This window comes from Rhodamnia argentea, chromosome 1 (assembly GCF_020921035.1).
Source record: "Rhodamnia argentea isolate NSW1041297 chromosome 1, ASM2092103v1, whole genome shotgun sequence".
Classification (NCBI taxonomy): Eukaryota; Viridiplantae; Streptophyta; class Magnoliopsida; order Myrtales; family Myrtaceae; genus Rhodamnia; species Rhodamnia argentea.
Genome location: NC_063150.1, coordinates 28075815 through 28094603, shown reverse-complemented (window position 1 = coordinate 28094603; position 18789 = coordinate 28075815). Strand labels below are relative to the sequence as shown.

The 18789-nt window shown below is 39.6% G+C and overlaps 2 protein-coding genes across 2 annotated transcripts; one reads left to right on the top strand and one right to left on the bottom strand.

Annotated features, from left to right (window-relative positions):
* Nucleotides 1-572: 572 nt before the first annotated feature.
* On the bottom strand, nucleotides 573-1365 carry LOC115751780 (major strawberry allergen Fra a 1-3-like). Its single transcript, XM_030689772.2, has 2 exons — nucleotides 1115-1365; nucleotides 573-1017 (listed from the first exon to the last, which is right to left on the bottom strand). Exons 1-2 carry the CDS (start codon nucleotides 1296-1298, stop codon nucleotides 722-724), a joined length of 480 nt encoding a protein of 159 aa, XP_030545632.1. The 5' UTR covers nucleotides 1299-1365; the 3' UTR covers nucleotides 573-721.
* Nucleotides 1366-14531: 13166 nt separating this feature from the next.
* Nucleotides 14532-18445, top strand: LOC115751767 (probable WRKY transcription factor 47). The gene is made up of 7 exons (XM_030689754.2): nucleotides 14532-14625; nucleotides 14717-14921; nucleotides 15092-15175; nucleotides 15390-15536; nucleotides 15838-16206; nucleotides 16890-17003; nucleotides 17826-18445. The coding sequence occupies exons 2-7, from the start codon at nucleotides 14760-14762 to the stop codon at nucleotides 18405-18407; spliced, it is 1458 nt and encodes a 485-aa protein (XP_030545614.2). The 5' UTR covers nucleotides 14532-14625; nucleotides 14717-14759; the 3' UTR covers nucleotides 18408-18445.
* The last annotated feature ends 344 nt before the right edge of the window (nucleotides 18446-18789 follow it).

Genomic DNA, 18789 nt, shown 5'->3' with positions numbered 1-18789 from the left:
TATCGAATTTTTCTCTGTGAGCTTTCTGAGTAATTTCTCTGTGAGAGACTATAAGATAATACTTGTGGGTTTGTTTTGGGCTTAATTTAGGTGCGGGAAACACTCGAGTGCATGAGCGATTGTAAATCTGACTCTCCGATTATAGTGAATTATATTGTTAGCTCTCCCCGTGGACGTAGGTACCGACATTCGGACCAAACCACGTAATCTCTGGTGTCATTTATCGTTCCTTGTAATTTTTCTGATGATTTTGTATTGATTTATTTGCAAGATCCGTTAGTGTTTCCGTGTTAATATCTCAACAAGAAGAACCAGCACCAAACGTTAGCTCAACATTGTAAGAGGTTCTGGCCACTCTCACTTGGCAAGCCATCATCTAGGCGGACGCCTGATCCTTCGTATCTCGTTTGGGGAGGGCCGTGACGATGTATGCATAGACTAAATTCGCCTACGAATTCAATTGGATGAATGATAATCAAGGGACTTCTAGCTGAGGGAAAAACCCAACGTAATGGACCAATTTATTGATTTGCTCATCGCTCTTTCATGTTTTACTCTGACATGACCTTTTACACAATGAACAAACCCTTTATAAAATTAAAGGACAATAGAAAGACCATTCCTCACGCAAAAGCTCTAAGCTAGAGCCAAAAGGAACATACAAAAAGAAAATCACTCGACTTCCAGCAATTATCACTCCGAAGGATTTTGAAAAGATAATTTAAGCACAAACAGCGGGGTTTGCCAGGAGGTACTCTTCAACTGTCTTGAACAATCCCATTGCCCTATCTTTGCCCTGCTTGATATCATCTTCCTTGAGCTCTGCACCATCCTTAACATGATAGTCGCTTGTCATTTTGCAGACGCATCCACCATCAGCTGATGTGAACTTCACCTCATAGACAATGAAGTCAATTTTGTCGAACTTGATATCACTTTCAATCAACGTATATTTGCAGTAGAAGTTCTCAACATCAAGAGCGTCAATCTTGTGCTTCGTGTACTTGATGTGAGCACCTATTGAATGAATTCCCAAGAGTAAAAAGATTAATCCTGAGTTTTACATTCGACAAATAAATTTCACGCCATGTAAAAAAACCTATTGCAGACTTACTTTCACCAAAGTTAGTTTGCTTAATGCTGCCAACTCCGCCATCTCCCTCGATGAACTTGACACTCTTAATGCCCTCAGGGACAATCTTGGGAAGGATGTTGTGTGAGTCAAGGACCAAAGCCTTGAACATCCTCGATGGAGCGACGACAGATGTGAACTCTTGAGAGTAAGTGACAACACCCATGTTTGTAAGAAGCAAAGAGAAATGAACTCGAGTATGAAACGGAAGGATTTGGTGCGATTGTTATTGAAGAAGCATGAGCCGATGAAGATAGTGAAGAGAATTTCTTGGTATTTATAGGCAAGTTGATAGTTCAACAGTCCTTCATCATTCAAAGTTCAAATTAAGCACTCCGAATGGGACCATTCGGCCTTGCTTTAATCGTTTCTTCCTTCTTATTGGGCGGAGCCACCGGTCATCTAGAACGAGGGAGGAAGACTCTATTTTTCAAACTCGGAACAATTATAACTAAGTAAGGATGCGTTTGCTTGAGGGAAAGTATTTTATGGGAATTGATTTTCTGGACTTTCACCTGTTTGGTTCGCCAAAAAGGACTTAGTCAACAAAAAACAATTTTTGATCTACAGAAAATTTATCCATATATATGTTCTCAGCTTATTTATATAGAGACACTGAAAGGATTCAATGAAAATCAACCTTGTATTATAACTTATTATGTGATAGTCTTCGTATAAACTTGTTAATTCCTAAGATGCCCAATTTGCCATGTAGGAATCTAAAGATATTTCATTATCCTAACTTCTGCATTCTCAAGCAACAATTCTCGTGATTAATAGGGATACCAAATTATGTAAGAGCCCACCGACAAACTGCAAATGAAAATTGGTCTAGCTTTAACATCTCAACAAATTGATACCAAATAAATATTAATAGAAAAAAAACGAGATTGATGACAAATATGCTATTTGAAATAACATAAGATGACAATAATTAGTCTGTCATTTCGGACTTGACAAACCAAAAAAAAAAAAGCTGAGAATGCATAATTTTGGCCTGTGAAGGTTTATGGAAGTCCGACAGAAAGATCGCAACCACTTCACGATGGGAAGATGGAAAGCTTATCCTGACAAGTTTTTTAGGTATGGATTCGTATTATATGATGGTTGGACAAGAATGGCACGATGTTTGGTTTGTTCGATGAAGACATTTTTGAGGGAATATCGTGACCCGTTCGAGGCCTAATTGCCACAACCCACATGCATGACCTGTAACGGATATGTCTGTACAACTTCTTAAAACATTTATAATACATACATCTCTGCCTTAAAAAGCAAGTTATGGGGATATTATTACAACATAGTTCTAATTGAATTTTTTTTTTTCAGAAAAAGTGATGTAGAATAGTTGGCAAATGCGTATATGGAAACCTGCGTCGTAAGAATGAGCAACATATCGAATCAAAGATGATTGAGTAATCAAATATTTTGGATGCGTTTTGAAGATTCATGCTATTATTGCGAGATCGAACAATTCAGATGTGTTTTGAAGATTCACAGGTTTCCCTTGATTATTGCGAGATCAAGGATTTCGATTGCGTTTTGAAGCATTTCCTATTTTTGAATATTTTATCTTTGATTCTATTATTTGATTTTGAGTATTTGATTATTTCCTAAATGACGACCTCTTTATAAATGGGCGCCTAAGTCATTGTAAAGGATTATCGTTCATAATAAAATTTTATCCTTCGGAATCCTTTTCTAATTATCTCTTCCTCTGCGTCATTTGGTATCGGAGTAGGTTTCTCCTGTGACGATGTCTAGCTAATAACGCCAATATCAATCTCCTCATAGCTGAAGGCCGTGAAAACAAGCCTATTACACTGGTTGAGTTCAATCGGTTTATGGAGCAAAACGAAGTTTCAAGAAATACTTGTAAAGACCTAAATTTCCGCTAGTTGGATTATTAGGCGGAATAGTTAATATGAATGTGAACTAATGGTGATTATGATATGGGATTTTATTTCTGGTGTGATGGATTTCTGGACTTAAGTATGATAATGGGCGCAATACCGATCGAACGGAAATGCATTATAGCTTGGAACTTGCTTTTGGTCTCGAGTTGATTCGTAGGGAATTTAAGGTTCGAGATGATCATGTTGTTAGCGGGCACGATGGTTATGTGATTGATGGGCTGTTGGATGATCAGAGTTAGTTTTGGATCGTGTCAAGTCGGTTCGCACGAAACTTGGAACCTGCGAAGGCCCCCACATAACTCATGGACTGTTGGATGACCGGGGTTAGTTTTGGATCATGCTGTTAGCGGGCGCGATGGTTTGCATATTCTTAAGATGCTGCTCAGAGCTCTCCCCAGTTTGTTGGGTGCCGATCAAAACAGGAAGCTGTTTTCCTTTCTTGCTGCCATCTTTTAAAGGCCCTTTCGACCCACAAAGTTTGATTTTAGAGATGGCAGCCCTCAAGGCAGATTCGTATGGACTCTCAAGGGTAAAGGAGAGCCACATGAAGTCCATTCTGGAGTATAGCTCGGCAGGCGAGGAAATTCGCAAAGCCGAGCGTGAAACCGTGCTCGCATTGCCGTAGTAACTTCAGAGCAATAATCGAAAGCTGGTGAGTTTTGGAGGCTATGTTTCCTTTGCGACATAGGAGGAAATTCAAGATAATAAGGGATAGGCATCGGAATAGATTGAACTAAGCTAAATTACCTGGCAAAAGACTGAGGAGAATAGATTTTAAAACCCGGATATGACTTTTCCCTCCATGCATAGTCTGATTGGCAAGTCAACTGGAGTAAGGACGCGCACCCAAAATAGAGGTTGGCTTTGATCATAGGAGAAGTTGAAAAGAGGGTCGAACTCTTCACTATCGTACCTAAAGAATTTGATACTAGTCTGGTCCAGATTAGTGATCAGCTGAAAAAAAAAAACAAAAGAGAGAGAATGAAGAGATATTATTAGGAGTATCAATAGAAGGGCGATTCAATAAACTACACCAGAAAGAAAGGGGGAAATTTGGCTGAAATTCTGGGGAAGCCCAATGTGGAAAACTACGAACGCCATCGAGAGAAATAGAAGGAAAATGAAGATTCATCGAGTTTTGCAAAATCCAAAACGGCCCGAACAGAGTTCCACCTCCCTGGAGTTTGGCTTTGTAGATTTAGATCTCACTGCCAAGGATACGTGAGAAAAGCCTCTATACAAAGTAGAAAGTGCTAAGGGACAAAAAGCAATTGAACGACCTATTGCAAGATTGGAAGCTATCCGCAACAGTTCTTTGAAAATTTGTCGCGACAGGTTGAAGAAGACATTTGGAAGACCAACTTAGGAAAGCCACATGCTCATGATTCCTGGTTGGACCAGAAGAGGAACGAAAATGGGTCATGAACTTCCCCTAAGTTAGAAGGAATTTTGGAATAGATCTCATTCGCCAGACTAGCCAGTGGAAGTCTAGTTCGGTGGTAGTCTGTCCACGGTTTCTGGATACACAAGGAACGGGTATTTCAAAGAGCGCATACATTTCATGTGCACCACTTACGTTCATAACGAGCGGCTTGAATCTAATTCTCTAGTTTTATCACAGAAAGCTCATTAATGGGTATACCATATAGGGGAAGTCCAGCAATGGTGTAGATATCCAAAAGAGTAATCGACACGAGTTTCCTTTTCTTTTTTCACATTTGGGCCTGCACAGAACCGGGCCCAGTTACCCACTCTTTGCCCTTTCCCACGTTCGGCCCACACACCAATCTCTCATGTCCCTCACGTCACTCTTGCTCTCACACTCCTTTTCAGCCACACAGAGCCATACGTATTTGTGGCCATAGAAGCCAACTTCCCCAGCGAGTTTTGTTTCTCTTATGAAGGGGTAGTTGGTGAGAGAACATGGGGGCTCTCAGGGCAGAGGCGAGAGAGAGAGAGAGAGAGTTTGGCTCGGGGAAGAGCGGGAGACGAGAGTGAGAGTTCAAGGTCGAGAAAGCCTGGCCCCCATTGTCGCGACCCGAGGCGGTGGCGACCTTGTGCCACTAACCACCGCAAACCAGGTTCCCACTGAATCCCAAGCTTGCCGGGAGTCCCATTGCCATCCTTCGTTGTTAAACCAGACGAGAAGAAGTGGAGTTTTAGGGAGGAACCGAAGATAGGGGGCTGAGGCCTCACTTGAGCACCAAGAGGAAGGCAGGGAACTCAGGGTTCAGTTGGTCACCGGAGGGAAGTCGCTGAAGAAGTTCCACCACACCGTGTGCTCGGACTACAAGAAGATCAAGACCGCCTACTTCGTTATGATCTTCGCCTCTGTCCATTTCGTCCTCTCTTAGCTCACCAACTTCAACTCTATCTCGGCGTCACCTAGCTGCAGCTGTCATGTCTCCGTGTTACTCGACCAGAGCTTGGAGAGTCTCCGTGGACAAGGGCGTGCAACTGGACGTGAAGTACAATTACAAGTCTACCACCATGCCAGGGAAGGTCTTCGACTTCTTCAGCGCCTTGGGTGATATAGCACTTGTGAGATTACGTGAGAACGTTCTAAAAACTTAAGCTATTAGATGGATACAGATATAATTTCTCATAACCTTTTGCAACTGTTATAAAAGTTTAAGCTATTATATGGAGGTGTGATTTTAATATTTAATTATTCAACATACTATGTGAGATTTTTTAGAATCGCTGTCAACTGTTCTAAAAGTTTAAACTATTATATGGACACGTGATTTTAATATTTAATTATTCAACACTCCTCCTCACGGTTAGTCTGGTCTTTTTACTTAGTATTAAGTGTGAAAGTATTTTTATTAGGGAGGCAAATAGGGGCTCGAAAACATGGTTTAATATTTAATTACTCAACAATCAAATAAATGGCTGAAAAAATTTGAACTCAAGACTTCCCGCTCTGATATCATGTGAAATTTTGTAAGATACTGCTAATTGTTCTAAATCATGACCTTTTGCTCTAATACCACGTGAGATTTTATGCGAACACCGCCAGTTGTCCTAAAACCTTAAGCCATTAGATGAAGATGTAGTTTGATATTTATATATTCTAACATTACCCCTCATGCTTAGTCCGGTCTTTTTACCTAGTGCTAAACGTTAAAATATTTAATTGGGAAAATAAATAGGGGTTCAAAAGATTTGAACTCAAAGTCTTCTGCTCCGATACCATGTGAGATTTTGTAGGACTACTGGCAATTGTTTTAAAAGTTTAAGCTGTTAGATAAAAGCGTTATTTTAATATTTAATGTGAGATTTTGTAGGATTGCTATTAACTGCTCTAAAAGGTTAAGTTATTAGATGAATGCGTGATTTAATATTTATATATTCTAACGCTCCCCTAATACGTAGTCCGAACTTTTTGCTTAGTACCGAGTATAGGAATATTTAATTGAGTAGACAAATAGGGTCCTAGAAAAATTTGAATTCAAGACCTCCCGCTCCGATACCATGTGAGATCTTGTTAGACCATTGCCATCCATTCTAAAAGTTTAGGCTTTTAGATGAATGCACGATTTAATATTTATATATCCTAACATTTCCCCTCATGTTTATTCTAATCTTTTTGTCAAGTATTAAGCACGAAAATATTTAATTAGGGAGATGAATACCATAAATATTATTCAACATTTCCCCTAATGCTAGAGCATCCAGCTTGCATCCGATAAGTGCAACTTTCATCCAAAGTATGTCACCAAGGGCCGTGTAAGCCGAACCATACACTAAACAAGAGATGTTGGCACATCAAACCGGATTCAAGATAACGATAATTGTGTAAGTTGGACCTTACACAACAAATTAACTGGAATCCATATCGTCACCGAATCTTACAAGCGCCGAGAAGAAACACATAATCATAAGGTTGTCATATTTTAATCATACAATCTTCATAGAACCGTGAGGAAACCTAACTTGAATTTTGGCAAACTAAACTGCATCATCCCATGGCGCACGTATTTGGCTACTCGATAATGGTGTGCTCAACTCCGGTGCTCATAGCTACCTAGATATTTGACGGCGATTTCACTTATCGACAATGCTCGCATTTAAAAGAGAGTATCGCAATGAGTAGCATGGTAGCATTAACTTAAACTATTAGATAAATGTGTTATTTTAATATTTAATTACTCAACAGCATTCACCTATGTAGGCCACAATGTGGTCCTCGAGATTCTGACGATTCCTTTTTAGGGAGGACTAGCTCAGAGAGCTTCGTACGAGGTAAAACTGTCGGTGGAAAAAAAAAAAAATGGACCCAGATGCAGGGACTCGCGAGACGGACCAAAGGCGAGGGGCTGAGAGCTCGCCCGACCAGCTGTCCACCATCACCGTTTGCTGACCTCCAACCACCGGCGCCACATCCTCGCCGAACCAGGTAAGCCAGACACCCAGTTCCCGTATTTCAATCAAAGCCAGGTATTGAAACTGCTATGTTCTGGTCGTACCTAGACCAAGCATGTTTGAGTCACCATTTGTGGTTGTCTGGAGCTGTTTTTGTTTTCGATAGGATCTTGACACTGTTTGTATCTCGAGCGTATCTATGTTCCTCTTAGCCAACGCACGCCGCCCGAAAGGCTTGAGTTATGTTTATTACCGGTTTTCGTTTCCGGGTATGTCTGGTGGCTTTTTCTTTGTTGGTTGGCTCTGACCGCTCGAGTGATCACGGTCGTTGGTGACCTCGTATTAGCCGGAGAGGTCTGAGGTGGTTGAGGGCAGTGCCCGATGTTAACCAACGAAGGCTGACTTGTGTTGTTCGGGGGCGGCTCAGTCCGAAGGAGGCTGAGCCGTACCAGGTGACTGCTGGTGTAGACCTTCAGGCCGGCTTCGACTTTCCTGAACCCAGCAGTCGCGCTGAGGCGAGGAGAACCAGCGAGTTGGGAGAAGAGGACGCCGGTGGCGACGCGATGTTGCGGGCGACCGACAGTGATGTTTGGTAGTGGCGTCGGTCTGGCAGTCGGGGAAGACCGATGAGCGCCGACAGCTGGAGACTGAAACTTCAGTAGGCGGATGCTGGTCCGGTCTCTTCATGGTGTTTGTGCAGAGCGACGACCATGGAGGTGGTTGCACGAAAGAGAAGAAGGTGGGCGAAGTAGATGAATAGGTCGAGTCGTGTCAGGCCTCACTTGGTTTCCTTGTACTGTTGGGCCTTTTATTCTTCATTTATTTGGTTTGGGCAGAGCGTAGCTTTAGAACTTGGTTTCCATGTTGGGCCTATTTGGTCCTTTTAAGAGTTTTTGAGTTCGGACTGGGCTCATTTTAACGAGCCCAGTCCGTGTGGGAGCCCAGGTTCGATCCAGTCCGGGCTTGCCTGGGTCACCCGGGTTGAGTTCAGAGGCCCAACCCAGGTCTGATTTTTTTATTATTAAAAATGTGAAAAATCCTAGAAAATGCCAAAAAATAAGGAATAGGCAGGAAATGTCTCAATTTTCCTATCTTGTCCAATTAGGCTATTACATGCTTGATTATTGAAATATTTGCTATATTTTATTCGCATAGCTTAACTAGGTTATGCATGTGAATATTTTGGTAAATCATTTGATTAGCTATGCATGTCCCAGTAGGTAAATTAGTAGCACAGTTAGAGTTTAATTCAAGTCACTTGTTTTTTATTATTTAATTGATTGAATATTGCTAATTATATGTTTTGAGTGAATGCATGTTTTAAGTGCTTCAATGCATGAGATCGACATTCCGTTGTAACGAGCGATGGTGATGTCGACAGAGATGGTGCCCTATTGGGGCTTGGCAAGGATGAAGACCAATGTCCAATCCAGTTTGATTTCATATGAATCCGACCTTCGTGTTAGAATTGGTTGTCTTTAAATATGGTCATTAATGATTTGGTTTGCATTGTATTCATTCCAGTCTTTGTTTAGCATATTTTACCTATTGAGTGTTTATGATAACGATGTCCTTTAATAAATCTCCCGTTAAACTACATTCTTAGGAGTTAGGTAAAGGGTTAAATGGGTAATTGCATGAAATAGTAAAAAAATATTATGCATAATCATCTAGCATTGGTTAGATACCTAGTAAGCTTAAAATGACATGCAAAATTTGTGATCACCTTAAGGAATATTAACTAGTTAGGTACCAAAAGAGCGCTGATTAATTAATTAGTATAAACAAGTCCTCGAATCTAGAAGCTCCGATTGCGAAGAAATTGAGATCACACTCCCATATTTCAATTTGTTTCTAATTGACCCCAAGAAGCTAGGGGCGACTCCTAGTAACCTTTTAGGTTGCTCATCATGAAAACGAAAATTCAACTTCACGCAGGGTAGAACTTGGGAGAGTTCGCCCTATATTGATGTGCAATACCTCTAAACCCATCGGGCCCTCGAGAGAGGTTAGGGCAAGCACAACAATATGCTAAACACGGAAGAAATCGACACACGTGTTAAACGTGTTAGGAGAAAGCACCTCGACAGAATATGAGAAGCTACGTGCGTAACGCGTGAAGATTCATGTAGGTGTCAATTGATGGGAAACACTAAGCAAGCTCTCAAAACCAACAAAGAACAATGCCATTTGTCCAAGTAGCATAGGTAACACCATGTGTTCAAAGTTGCAGAGAATATCAAGGATGGATAAAGCAAGCTATAAATACGCGTGCGAATGAAAAATATTCCTGCCAAAGATCCAAGAACTTTTCAGGGAGCGCCAAAGAGAACAAAAATTCCTCCTTGAGTTACTTGCTAGGTAATACTCATAGATAGACAAATCGACTTTTTCAATATTGCCCAATAAGCCTTCTTTGGCATATCTAATCATTCATTGTTGGCGAATATGACCTAGCTTAGCATGCCATATATTCACATCATTATCATAAGGTTCATATGATGTGAATAGAGAATAACAAACGTTGACAATACCGTACTCAACATATAATACAATAACACATTCTAGAAAATATCCAGAATCATAATAATTTGTTTCCAACGAGAAGTCAACACAATGGTTATGAAAATTAAAAAAAAAAACTAAGTTTAATCGAAACCAACATCAAAATAAATTTCAACAAATATCTGGAGCATATAACACATCATATAGGAACAAGAGATGATCACCGAGCATATTCAATTGGCAGGTGCCAATCTTCTTTACTTCCACTTAGGAATTCTCTCTCTCTCTCTCTCTCTCTCTCTCTCTCTCTCTCTCTCTCTCTCTCTCACACACACACACACACACACACACACACACACCAACTTTGCTCCATGTGAAATTTGCAAAAATTCTACGTAGACATCTCTATCCTTCTCTACATGGTCTGTGGCCCATCAATCCATAGTCCACAAAGGATGAAGACATAAGTAATACTCTCAAGTGTACGAAGGGTTTCTACCTTCTTTGACTCCCATGGTCGTGAGCAAAGTGACCTTTCATGCCATAGTTAAAACATTTCACTCTCGATATGTTTTTCTTGAAAAGATGCTTTCCTTTCCTATCTTGGTTAAAACTCCGATTTCTATCCGGAAAAATCTGTTCCCTTGCCATTTCACTTCTTGAACCCACCTTGACGCTTACGCTTGGAGCCCAAAACCCCATGTGAGCTAGAACCAGCATAACAAATATCAACTTCTTGTTTAGCCTTGAGAAGGGGGGTCCACTGCTAGTTCAAGACGGCGCATAGAATCCACAAAAGTCTTTACTTTTCAATGTGGATTTTCATATGTACCTAGCTATGAGGCAAATAATGGATTACTACTTGCATTTGCTGCTTATCAGTCAAAATACGGCTTGCATCTTATAGTTCATTTATCATATTTGACATACGCCTCAACGTTGTTTCATATTTTGCCCATGAGTCATCATATGAGTGTTAAATCTTATAGTGATTTGTCTTGATTTGGTCACCGATGTCCGACCAAACATGGCTTTAAATGCTTCTCACGTGACTTTTGGCATTTAAAAAAAATTGAACTATTACATGATATCATTTAACATGCTACTCATCAATGTAATGCGATTAGTAGAGTTTTTCTTTTTCCTTGCAGCAAATGCCTCTCTAATCCTTCGATGTTGCGCGGTATTTTCATCTTCGAGTTCTTTCATAATTAGGTAAAGAGCTTCTAGTGCTTCTTGCTATTCTAGCACAAACTGGATTTTTATAATCTAGATTTCATAGTTATTGCCGTTCAATTTCTCTCATTTGTATAGTTCAGCTATGATATTCTTAGAAGCTGAAGCCCATACATGTATTCACAAATGATTAATACCTAACATTTATGCATCTATTTTACACTAACTAACTATATTCTTGAATAATTTCCTCCGAGGTCTTATATTCGAAAGTTCACCATGTTTCCAATCATCGTTTGAAATTATCATTAATATAATTATTTATATAAAATTGAGTTCATCAAAGTTACAAAAACTTTCTAGAACTCCTCACTCGAGTAAAATATCATAAATCATACAATGGCATAGCATGATTTAAAAAACATATAAAAATAATTCACGTATCAAATCATAGTGAACATTGCGAAATACATGATATAAGTGGCAAGTACATTTCATTTCATGCAGAATTTTCATAATATTGCATGAAATGGGAAAATAGTAAATTTACGTGGGCATGGACTGAATTATAAATTAATTGAAGGGGTAAAATTGTAAATTAATTGGCTCCGGGAAAAACTATAAATGCAAATGAGTGGCCAATAGGGTTAATGCACGTGTTCACGGGAAAAAATGCCACATCACCGCACGGAAGGGTGCAAAACTAGAATTTTATATCTCCCTCAGGCGCTTGCCCCTTCTTGAAGGAAAAAATTTACGATATAAAATTATAAAGTCAAGATAGTCGATTTAGTCTAAGTTGTACTGCTCAGAACCGCGTGGGTTCGAATCCCATCCTTGCCAACTTGCTTGTTCCCTTTTTTTTTTTTTCGAAGAAATTGCCCGCGCATGACTTGTACGTGGTCTTCTCCTTCTTGCGCACGAACAGAAGAAAATTTTCTGATTTTCCTTCATGTAAGAACAGCAACTTTGTCCGCCGCTCATTTCGCAGCTGATTCTTCTATGACAACCCACATTCAAGAAAAATAAATAGTGGGTTTTGTACAACATGTTGACACGACCACATAGATCCAAGAATCAACAAAAACGGTGAAGTAAATTGTCTGGAACCGAGCGAAAGCTGCTCGGACGAAAGGTCCACCACCAAATTAGCCTCTGACGAACACCCAAATGCCGAGATACTTTAGGGCTTTTGTTTGTCATAGTGAGGCGACCCTATCGGTCCGAAGCCAGCCCGTGATGTGCCTGAATTTGGCTGGAATCGGCCAAAGATCTTCCCAAATAAAAAATTTCAGATTTTACACTTAATAAAGACAAAAAATATATATGATGTACCGTTGGAAAGCTTGTCATGTCTACTTTCATTATGTATAAACCATACGTCCTAAGACTCTCTGAAAAGTTAGATTTTCTGCCTCTAACAGAGTCTGACGAACACAATTGCGTCGAATATAAAAATCAAAGAAAAAACATATTAATTCGGAATTTTCTTCGATTTCATGGCATGATTCATTTAGATATATCTTATACGATCATAAAACAAGGAAGAGGCCTCTGATACCAATGAAGATAATCAATCCCATATACATGCGTAACGGAATAATATGGAAATAACATGCTCAAGAATAATCTTGAATCACCGATCGGAGAAGTATATTACGTAACGGACATACCTCGTTTTCATATGTTCCTTTGCAGCGAGAGAGTTCATCTCGTTAATAGCGTTCGATTTCTCATTCAAGGAAGGAGCAGGAGTGTCATTGTCTGTTTTCTCTGAAGAAAGAACGATGTTCTTCTCTGTTAAAGGAATAATCACCAACAAAGTTCTGAAGACGTGATTCTTATTCACGTTCGAAAATGATAATTGCCTTTGGTAGTTATCAATAGTGGATAAGGGGCTATTATCGCCTACATAGGTTGACCACGGTCCTTCCCATAAATCCCACCAACGCGAAACCAATATAATCATTCCGGCTAATTTTGTCAAAAATCGTTGACGTGGTAGTGGGTCATGTAGGACTACTGATTAATAATTGGATTATCACATCAGCCATTTCTGCGAAAATTGAGTGCAAGGAGTACATTTAAATTATGTGCAAAGGTTTACGAATAAATTGATAAAATTAAAAAACTTAGGACTGAGTTAGCATTGGCACACAAGATTTAGGACCGCTTGAGTAATTATCTGCTCCGCTCGAGATGTCCTAGTCCTCTTTATGCAGGGAGAATTAACATGACAATTGTACACGAAACGGGAATGGAACAGGTGTAAGAAGCTAGTCAATACTCAAATTGGCAATAGATACGAGATGCGACTATGTCAATATCTGCGTTTCTCTTCCTATGTATTATATATAGGTGACTTGTACACATATGTATACTTACAAAGAAACTAATATGTTTACCCAAGTCATTTCTATATTTCATTTTTTCCGTCCAGCTTCCAATATCCGCAAAAGAAGTGGTTAAAACATGCCTTTCAAGCTAAATGGCGCTTTCTAGGAATCACATGTTTTGTTCTTTTGCTGAAATTTTGTTTGCCTCGCATGGTCATACTTAGACAAATAGTCTGAACGTGTTGAGCAATCAAAATTTTTCGTATAAAAGACTTGGAAGTAGACTAGCCTAGTCCACCTTACTTGTTCCACTGAAATACGGCATGGAGAGTGAAGACATTACTTAGGGTTTTGTTTATGTATCAACCGAGAAAAAACTTGGACATGGCCATATAGTAAGACAGGAGATATTATATATTTATGGCTATGTAGCGTGTTGCCGAATAGAATTGAACTGCCGTGATATCACCCAAATATAGTGGGTCGGTTTTTCTTTTCAACGTGTAATTGTGTTATTGAAATATGATATAATACTTTTTCATCACAGGGGAGGGAAGGAGAGTTGAAATTAAAAGAGAGAGAGAGAGAGAGAGAGAGAGAGAGAGAGAGAGAGAGGCACACGTGCAGGTGTGTCATCCAATTTGAAAAACGATCCTCAGAGGCAAGTACCATGTCAATTCTTCCCAAAACGACAGGAGTTTCGAGGCACCACACAAAAGGAGCTGTACGTTGCATCACCATGCCGTCATTTGCTCATGCGCGCCAAATACGGCCAACCAACGCTTAGCCTTCTCATCTGTTTTCTGCAATTGGAAAAACTGACACATAATCTGTTTAGTCTCCACCCAAGAAAAAAAATATTTTAAAAAGCTACTTGATCATATCTAAATTACGATCGGAACAAAAAAAATATATCTAAATTACGATATAATATTTTAAATTAATCATATATCATGAAAATTATCTCGCGCGATCAATATCATATTCTAGAAAAGTCAGACTCTATCGAAAGGCTGATTGAATCTTTACACCCTCTCCTACATTGCATTATATATAGAGCCGCTCTTCTCGCGCTTTCTATCTTTTGTTTTAGATTTCAATCTTTTGAAATTGTTTAGGTGTTGTGGATCTGATGGTAACTTACCGTATTGGATTTGCATTCGTGGGTTTATTCGACATCAAGACTTTTGAGGTGAGTCCACATATGCACACTCCCTCCCACGTCAAAGACATACAGACTTCTTTTGTTTTTATGTAACGAGCTTTTTGTCCTCTTGATGAAGCATTTGGTGCAATGGTGTGATTCCACACTCTCAAAGCAACCTCATGGATCATCAACTTCCGCAGCAAGATAAACAACCCAGTTCCCTGGACGGAAGACCTGCCATCACAGAGCTCAACTTCTTCTCTGGCGACCGACTCCGAAGAGATGCTGACCACGATGGAGCTGGCATCCCAGATTCGGCGAAGCTCGATCCTTTCGATGATGTATTTGCGGTTCTCATTCTTGTCCTCTAGTGCTATGTATGTTTAGATTGCAATAGACTGGTATCTTGTGCTCTGGGAAGGCTGGAGATGAAGGTTATCTAGTGCGACGATTATGATGGATTTTCATACAGATAGATTGGTTTTTGCTCAAGGTGTGGGCTTTTGTGCAGGGCGGTGCAATGGATTTTCTCACTCTGAGAACTGGTGTTTTGTGGAGAGAGAATCATCAAGAAGAGACCAAAGCCACTAGCCAAGTGAGTCACAATCGCTCTCTCTCTCTCTCTCTCTCTCTCTCTCTCTCTCTAGATGGAGAAGAGCTTCAGGGTTTTTTTGGGTGCCAAATGAAGTTGCATGTTTCATAGGGTTTGGCAATAGATACACATGGGTGTTGATTTTACAAAACTTTTCTTTTGATATTGTAATTAAAGAAACCGGTTATGTGGATTTGTTCATGATTATGATCAATAGCTGAGATCTTTGAGAGTCAAACTTGAGGAATTAAAGCATGAGAATCAAAAGCTAAGGAGCATGTTGGAGTGGATCTCCAAAAGTTACGCTGCTGTTCAAGCCCAGCTTCTTCTAGTTATGCAAAGAAAGGAATCAATCAATCACAAGGTAATAATGATCTTAACTTTAATTAGAAGCACAATTACTGTATGTTTGCTTGGAATTCTCAATTGAAATCCTGGGGGAAAGCAAGAGATTATATAAGCATCTATAAAAAAAATTTCTCCAAATGGTGGAATCTTGTATATATAAGCAGAATATATGGTTTATTAGTTTTGCTCTATTTGAATTGCTGTGGTCTATTGCTGCCTTTATATTCTTGAATTCTCTTCGTCAGAAATCAATAGATTCAAAAAAGTAAAAGCACAAACAATTTTTTTTGTTTTTCTGTCAATTGCTTCCCCATCAGTTCAAAGAAGAGGCGCTTGCTAATGCCGGGGCGTCACCTTATGGTGATACTTGGAGAGAGAGATCGAAGCCATCTGTGGAAGCTGGCATAACATATCGACAATGTGAAGATCAGAACATGGGGAACCCCATAGGGAGGAAAAGAGCAGTGTCATCAGTAAACGAGACCAGTTCTGATGATGGTCAAACATATCAGTCTGTGAAAATCCAAGAAAGTCCCAATATGACAAGAGGCAAGAACACAGCAAGAGAAGAAGAAGAAGAAGAAGAAGAAGAGGATCCTGGCAATTATCAACACCAGGTATCGGGTCATCAGGGTTCTTATAGAAAGGCGAGGGTGTCGATAAGAGCGCGATCTGATGCACCTATGGTTAGATTTCTTCTTCCCCTTCATTTTCTTTTTGGGTCCTTATGATCGATCCCCTGTTTCTAGCTACCATGATTGCATCCATCAATCAAATCATACATATGATGGTCAATGTTAGTACACAAGATATATATCTTTAGAAATCTTAGATGATGATCTTTGAACAAGGGATCTAACGGAAAGTCAGATGTTTCGGGTATGTTTAAACTATTGGTCTTCTAGACAGTCCAGGTAGTTAATGGTTTAAATACACTATAAGTGCCAAAACTTATGTGCGACGTTCACTTTAGTGTCAGAACTTTCAAAACGATCATTTAAGTGCCACATGTTTTGAAAAACGCTCACTTCGGTACCAATTTCGGCTAGCTACGTCAACTCAAAGATTAATAAAAAAAAATAGGCCACGTAGGATTTCCATCGAGCCACATTAGCTCAAATCGGAATTGGCACTGAAGTAAGTAGTTTTAAAAAGAAATTGGCACTTAAGTAATCGTTTTGAAAGTTTTGGCACTAAAGTGAGTACCGTACATAAGTTTTAGTACTTATAGTGTACTTTAACTGGTAGTTAACTTAGTAATGCTTCATCTCTATGTGAAGATCCATACTTTCGAGAGAACTCCCTTAGCATAACTACTATATCAAAATGATGATCAATGACCTTTGTCATTTTTTTTTTTTTTTTGCAGATAAGTGATGGGTGTCGGTGGAGGAAGTACGGTCAAAAACTCGCGAAAGGAAACCCTTGTCCACGAGCCTACTATCGTTGCACGATGGCCATCGGATGCCCAGTTCGTAAGCAGGTATATCTCAAATCTAAACGTCCACAATTTGGAAGAATATACCAAAATTAACATAATGGATTTCTTGCTCTTATATTTTTTGACCTATTTTATGAAAACCTAATATCACGCCAAGGAAAAAAGTGACCTTCTGCATGTTGACTTTGAATGAGCTGACCAAGAAGTTCCACCCTACGTCATAATCATGAAGACATTTACATGAAAAGAAAAGAAAGATGAAACCTCTAAAGAAATGACTTACATTTTTTGAAGATCAAAGTTTTGTGAAAGTTCTGCTGAACTTTCTCTCTCTTTCATTTGATAGATAATCCCAGTCCAATGGCATGCTAATTATTAAATTTGAAGGATTTTCATGTAACTTTCTCTGTTAAACTCTGAGCATTCCGATAGATACACACATGTTGTACGTCAATCATATAAATAATATCATGTGTAGTTACACTTCAATGACCAAGAAAATTGACTTCCAGAGGTGTTTGGGTTGTCAGTGAGGTGTCTTCCCTTCAAATTTGATTGTAATTTCTCTTTCTAGCTGAATCTTCTAATGCTATAGGGTAATAAACGCATAAAAAATATGTCGTGAAGACTCGTTTTATATATAATGCGATAGACAGAACCAATCACAGTTTACATAGTGTATAGGAACTTGTACTTTTGATGAGATTCACTATGAGTTCCGTAGATTTTTAATATGCGATTGATTTGATTAAGTGAAATGAGCCGGACTTACACTAACTATGATATGATATCGGACGGATAAAGTAGTCTAATTTTCTTCTGAGTTTCTCCATTTTTCATGTGAAATTATCGTAATCAACGCAGGTCCAAAGATGCATGCAAGACAAGACCATCCTAATAACAACATACGAAGGAAAGCACAACCACCCGCTTCCTCCGGCGGCCGCCGTCCTTGCCAACACCACCTCCGCTGCTGCTGCAATGCTCCTCTCCGGCTCAACTGCAACCACCCCCAACGGCAGCAACAACCCTAACTTCCTCGCAGGCTCCAACTTCTTGTTCCCACATCACCTCCTGCACAATAACTCCACCACCATGGCGTGTCTTTCTTCCTCATCCCCTAATTGCCCCACAATTACACTTGACTTAGCCCAAACTCCTCTCATCAATAACCACTCTCTACAAAGCCAAAGGATCCTTTCATCAATACCCAATTGTCAGACACTGAATATCCCTCCTTTCAGTCCTGCTTCCAATGGTTGCACCGGATTCCTAGTGCATCCACTGATCCACATGTTGCTACCACCACAAGTGCTATTAAGCAATCAATGCCCTTCTTCATTGATGGGTAATGTTGGAGCGGCTATAACTAGCGACCGGAGTTTCGGTTCCACACTAGCCATGAACATTTCTTCCATAGTAGGTGCAAGCACTGACTCCTCCTGAAATGTTAAACAATAACAAGAATGGTCGCACCGACATCAGCTGTAGTACTAGTACCATTGTTGCCTATGATGATGCCTCTTACCTCTTTGATGCACCGTTTTTTCGGGACATCGCAAGGATTGTGTAAATATATATCACATTGGCATTGTGTTGCTGCTTTTGGATGATGTGTGTATAGTTGAAGGGAGTTTATTTGTTCTAATAGGACCCATGAATGAATTCACGTGTTAATAGGAAAGAGATTATTCTTATAGATTTCTCCTCTAATTTTTGTTTAAGTTAGGTGTGAAAGGCTCCTTTTGGCTTTTTACTGAACATACTCTAATCCTCTCAATTAGTAGATTATAATTATATCTATGTCCCCCTTTCATCTTGTATGCCT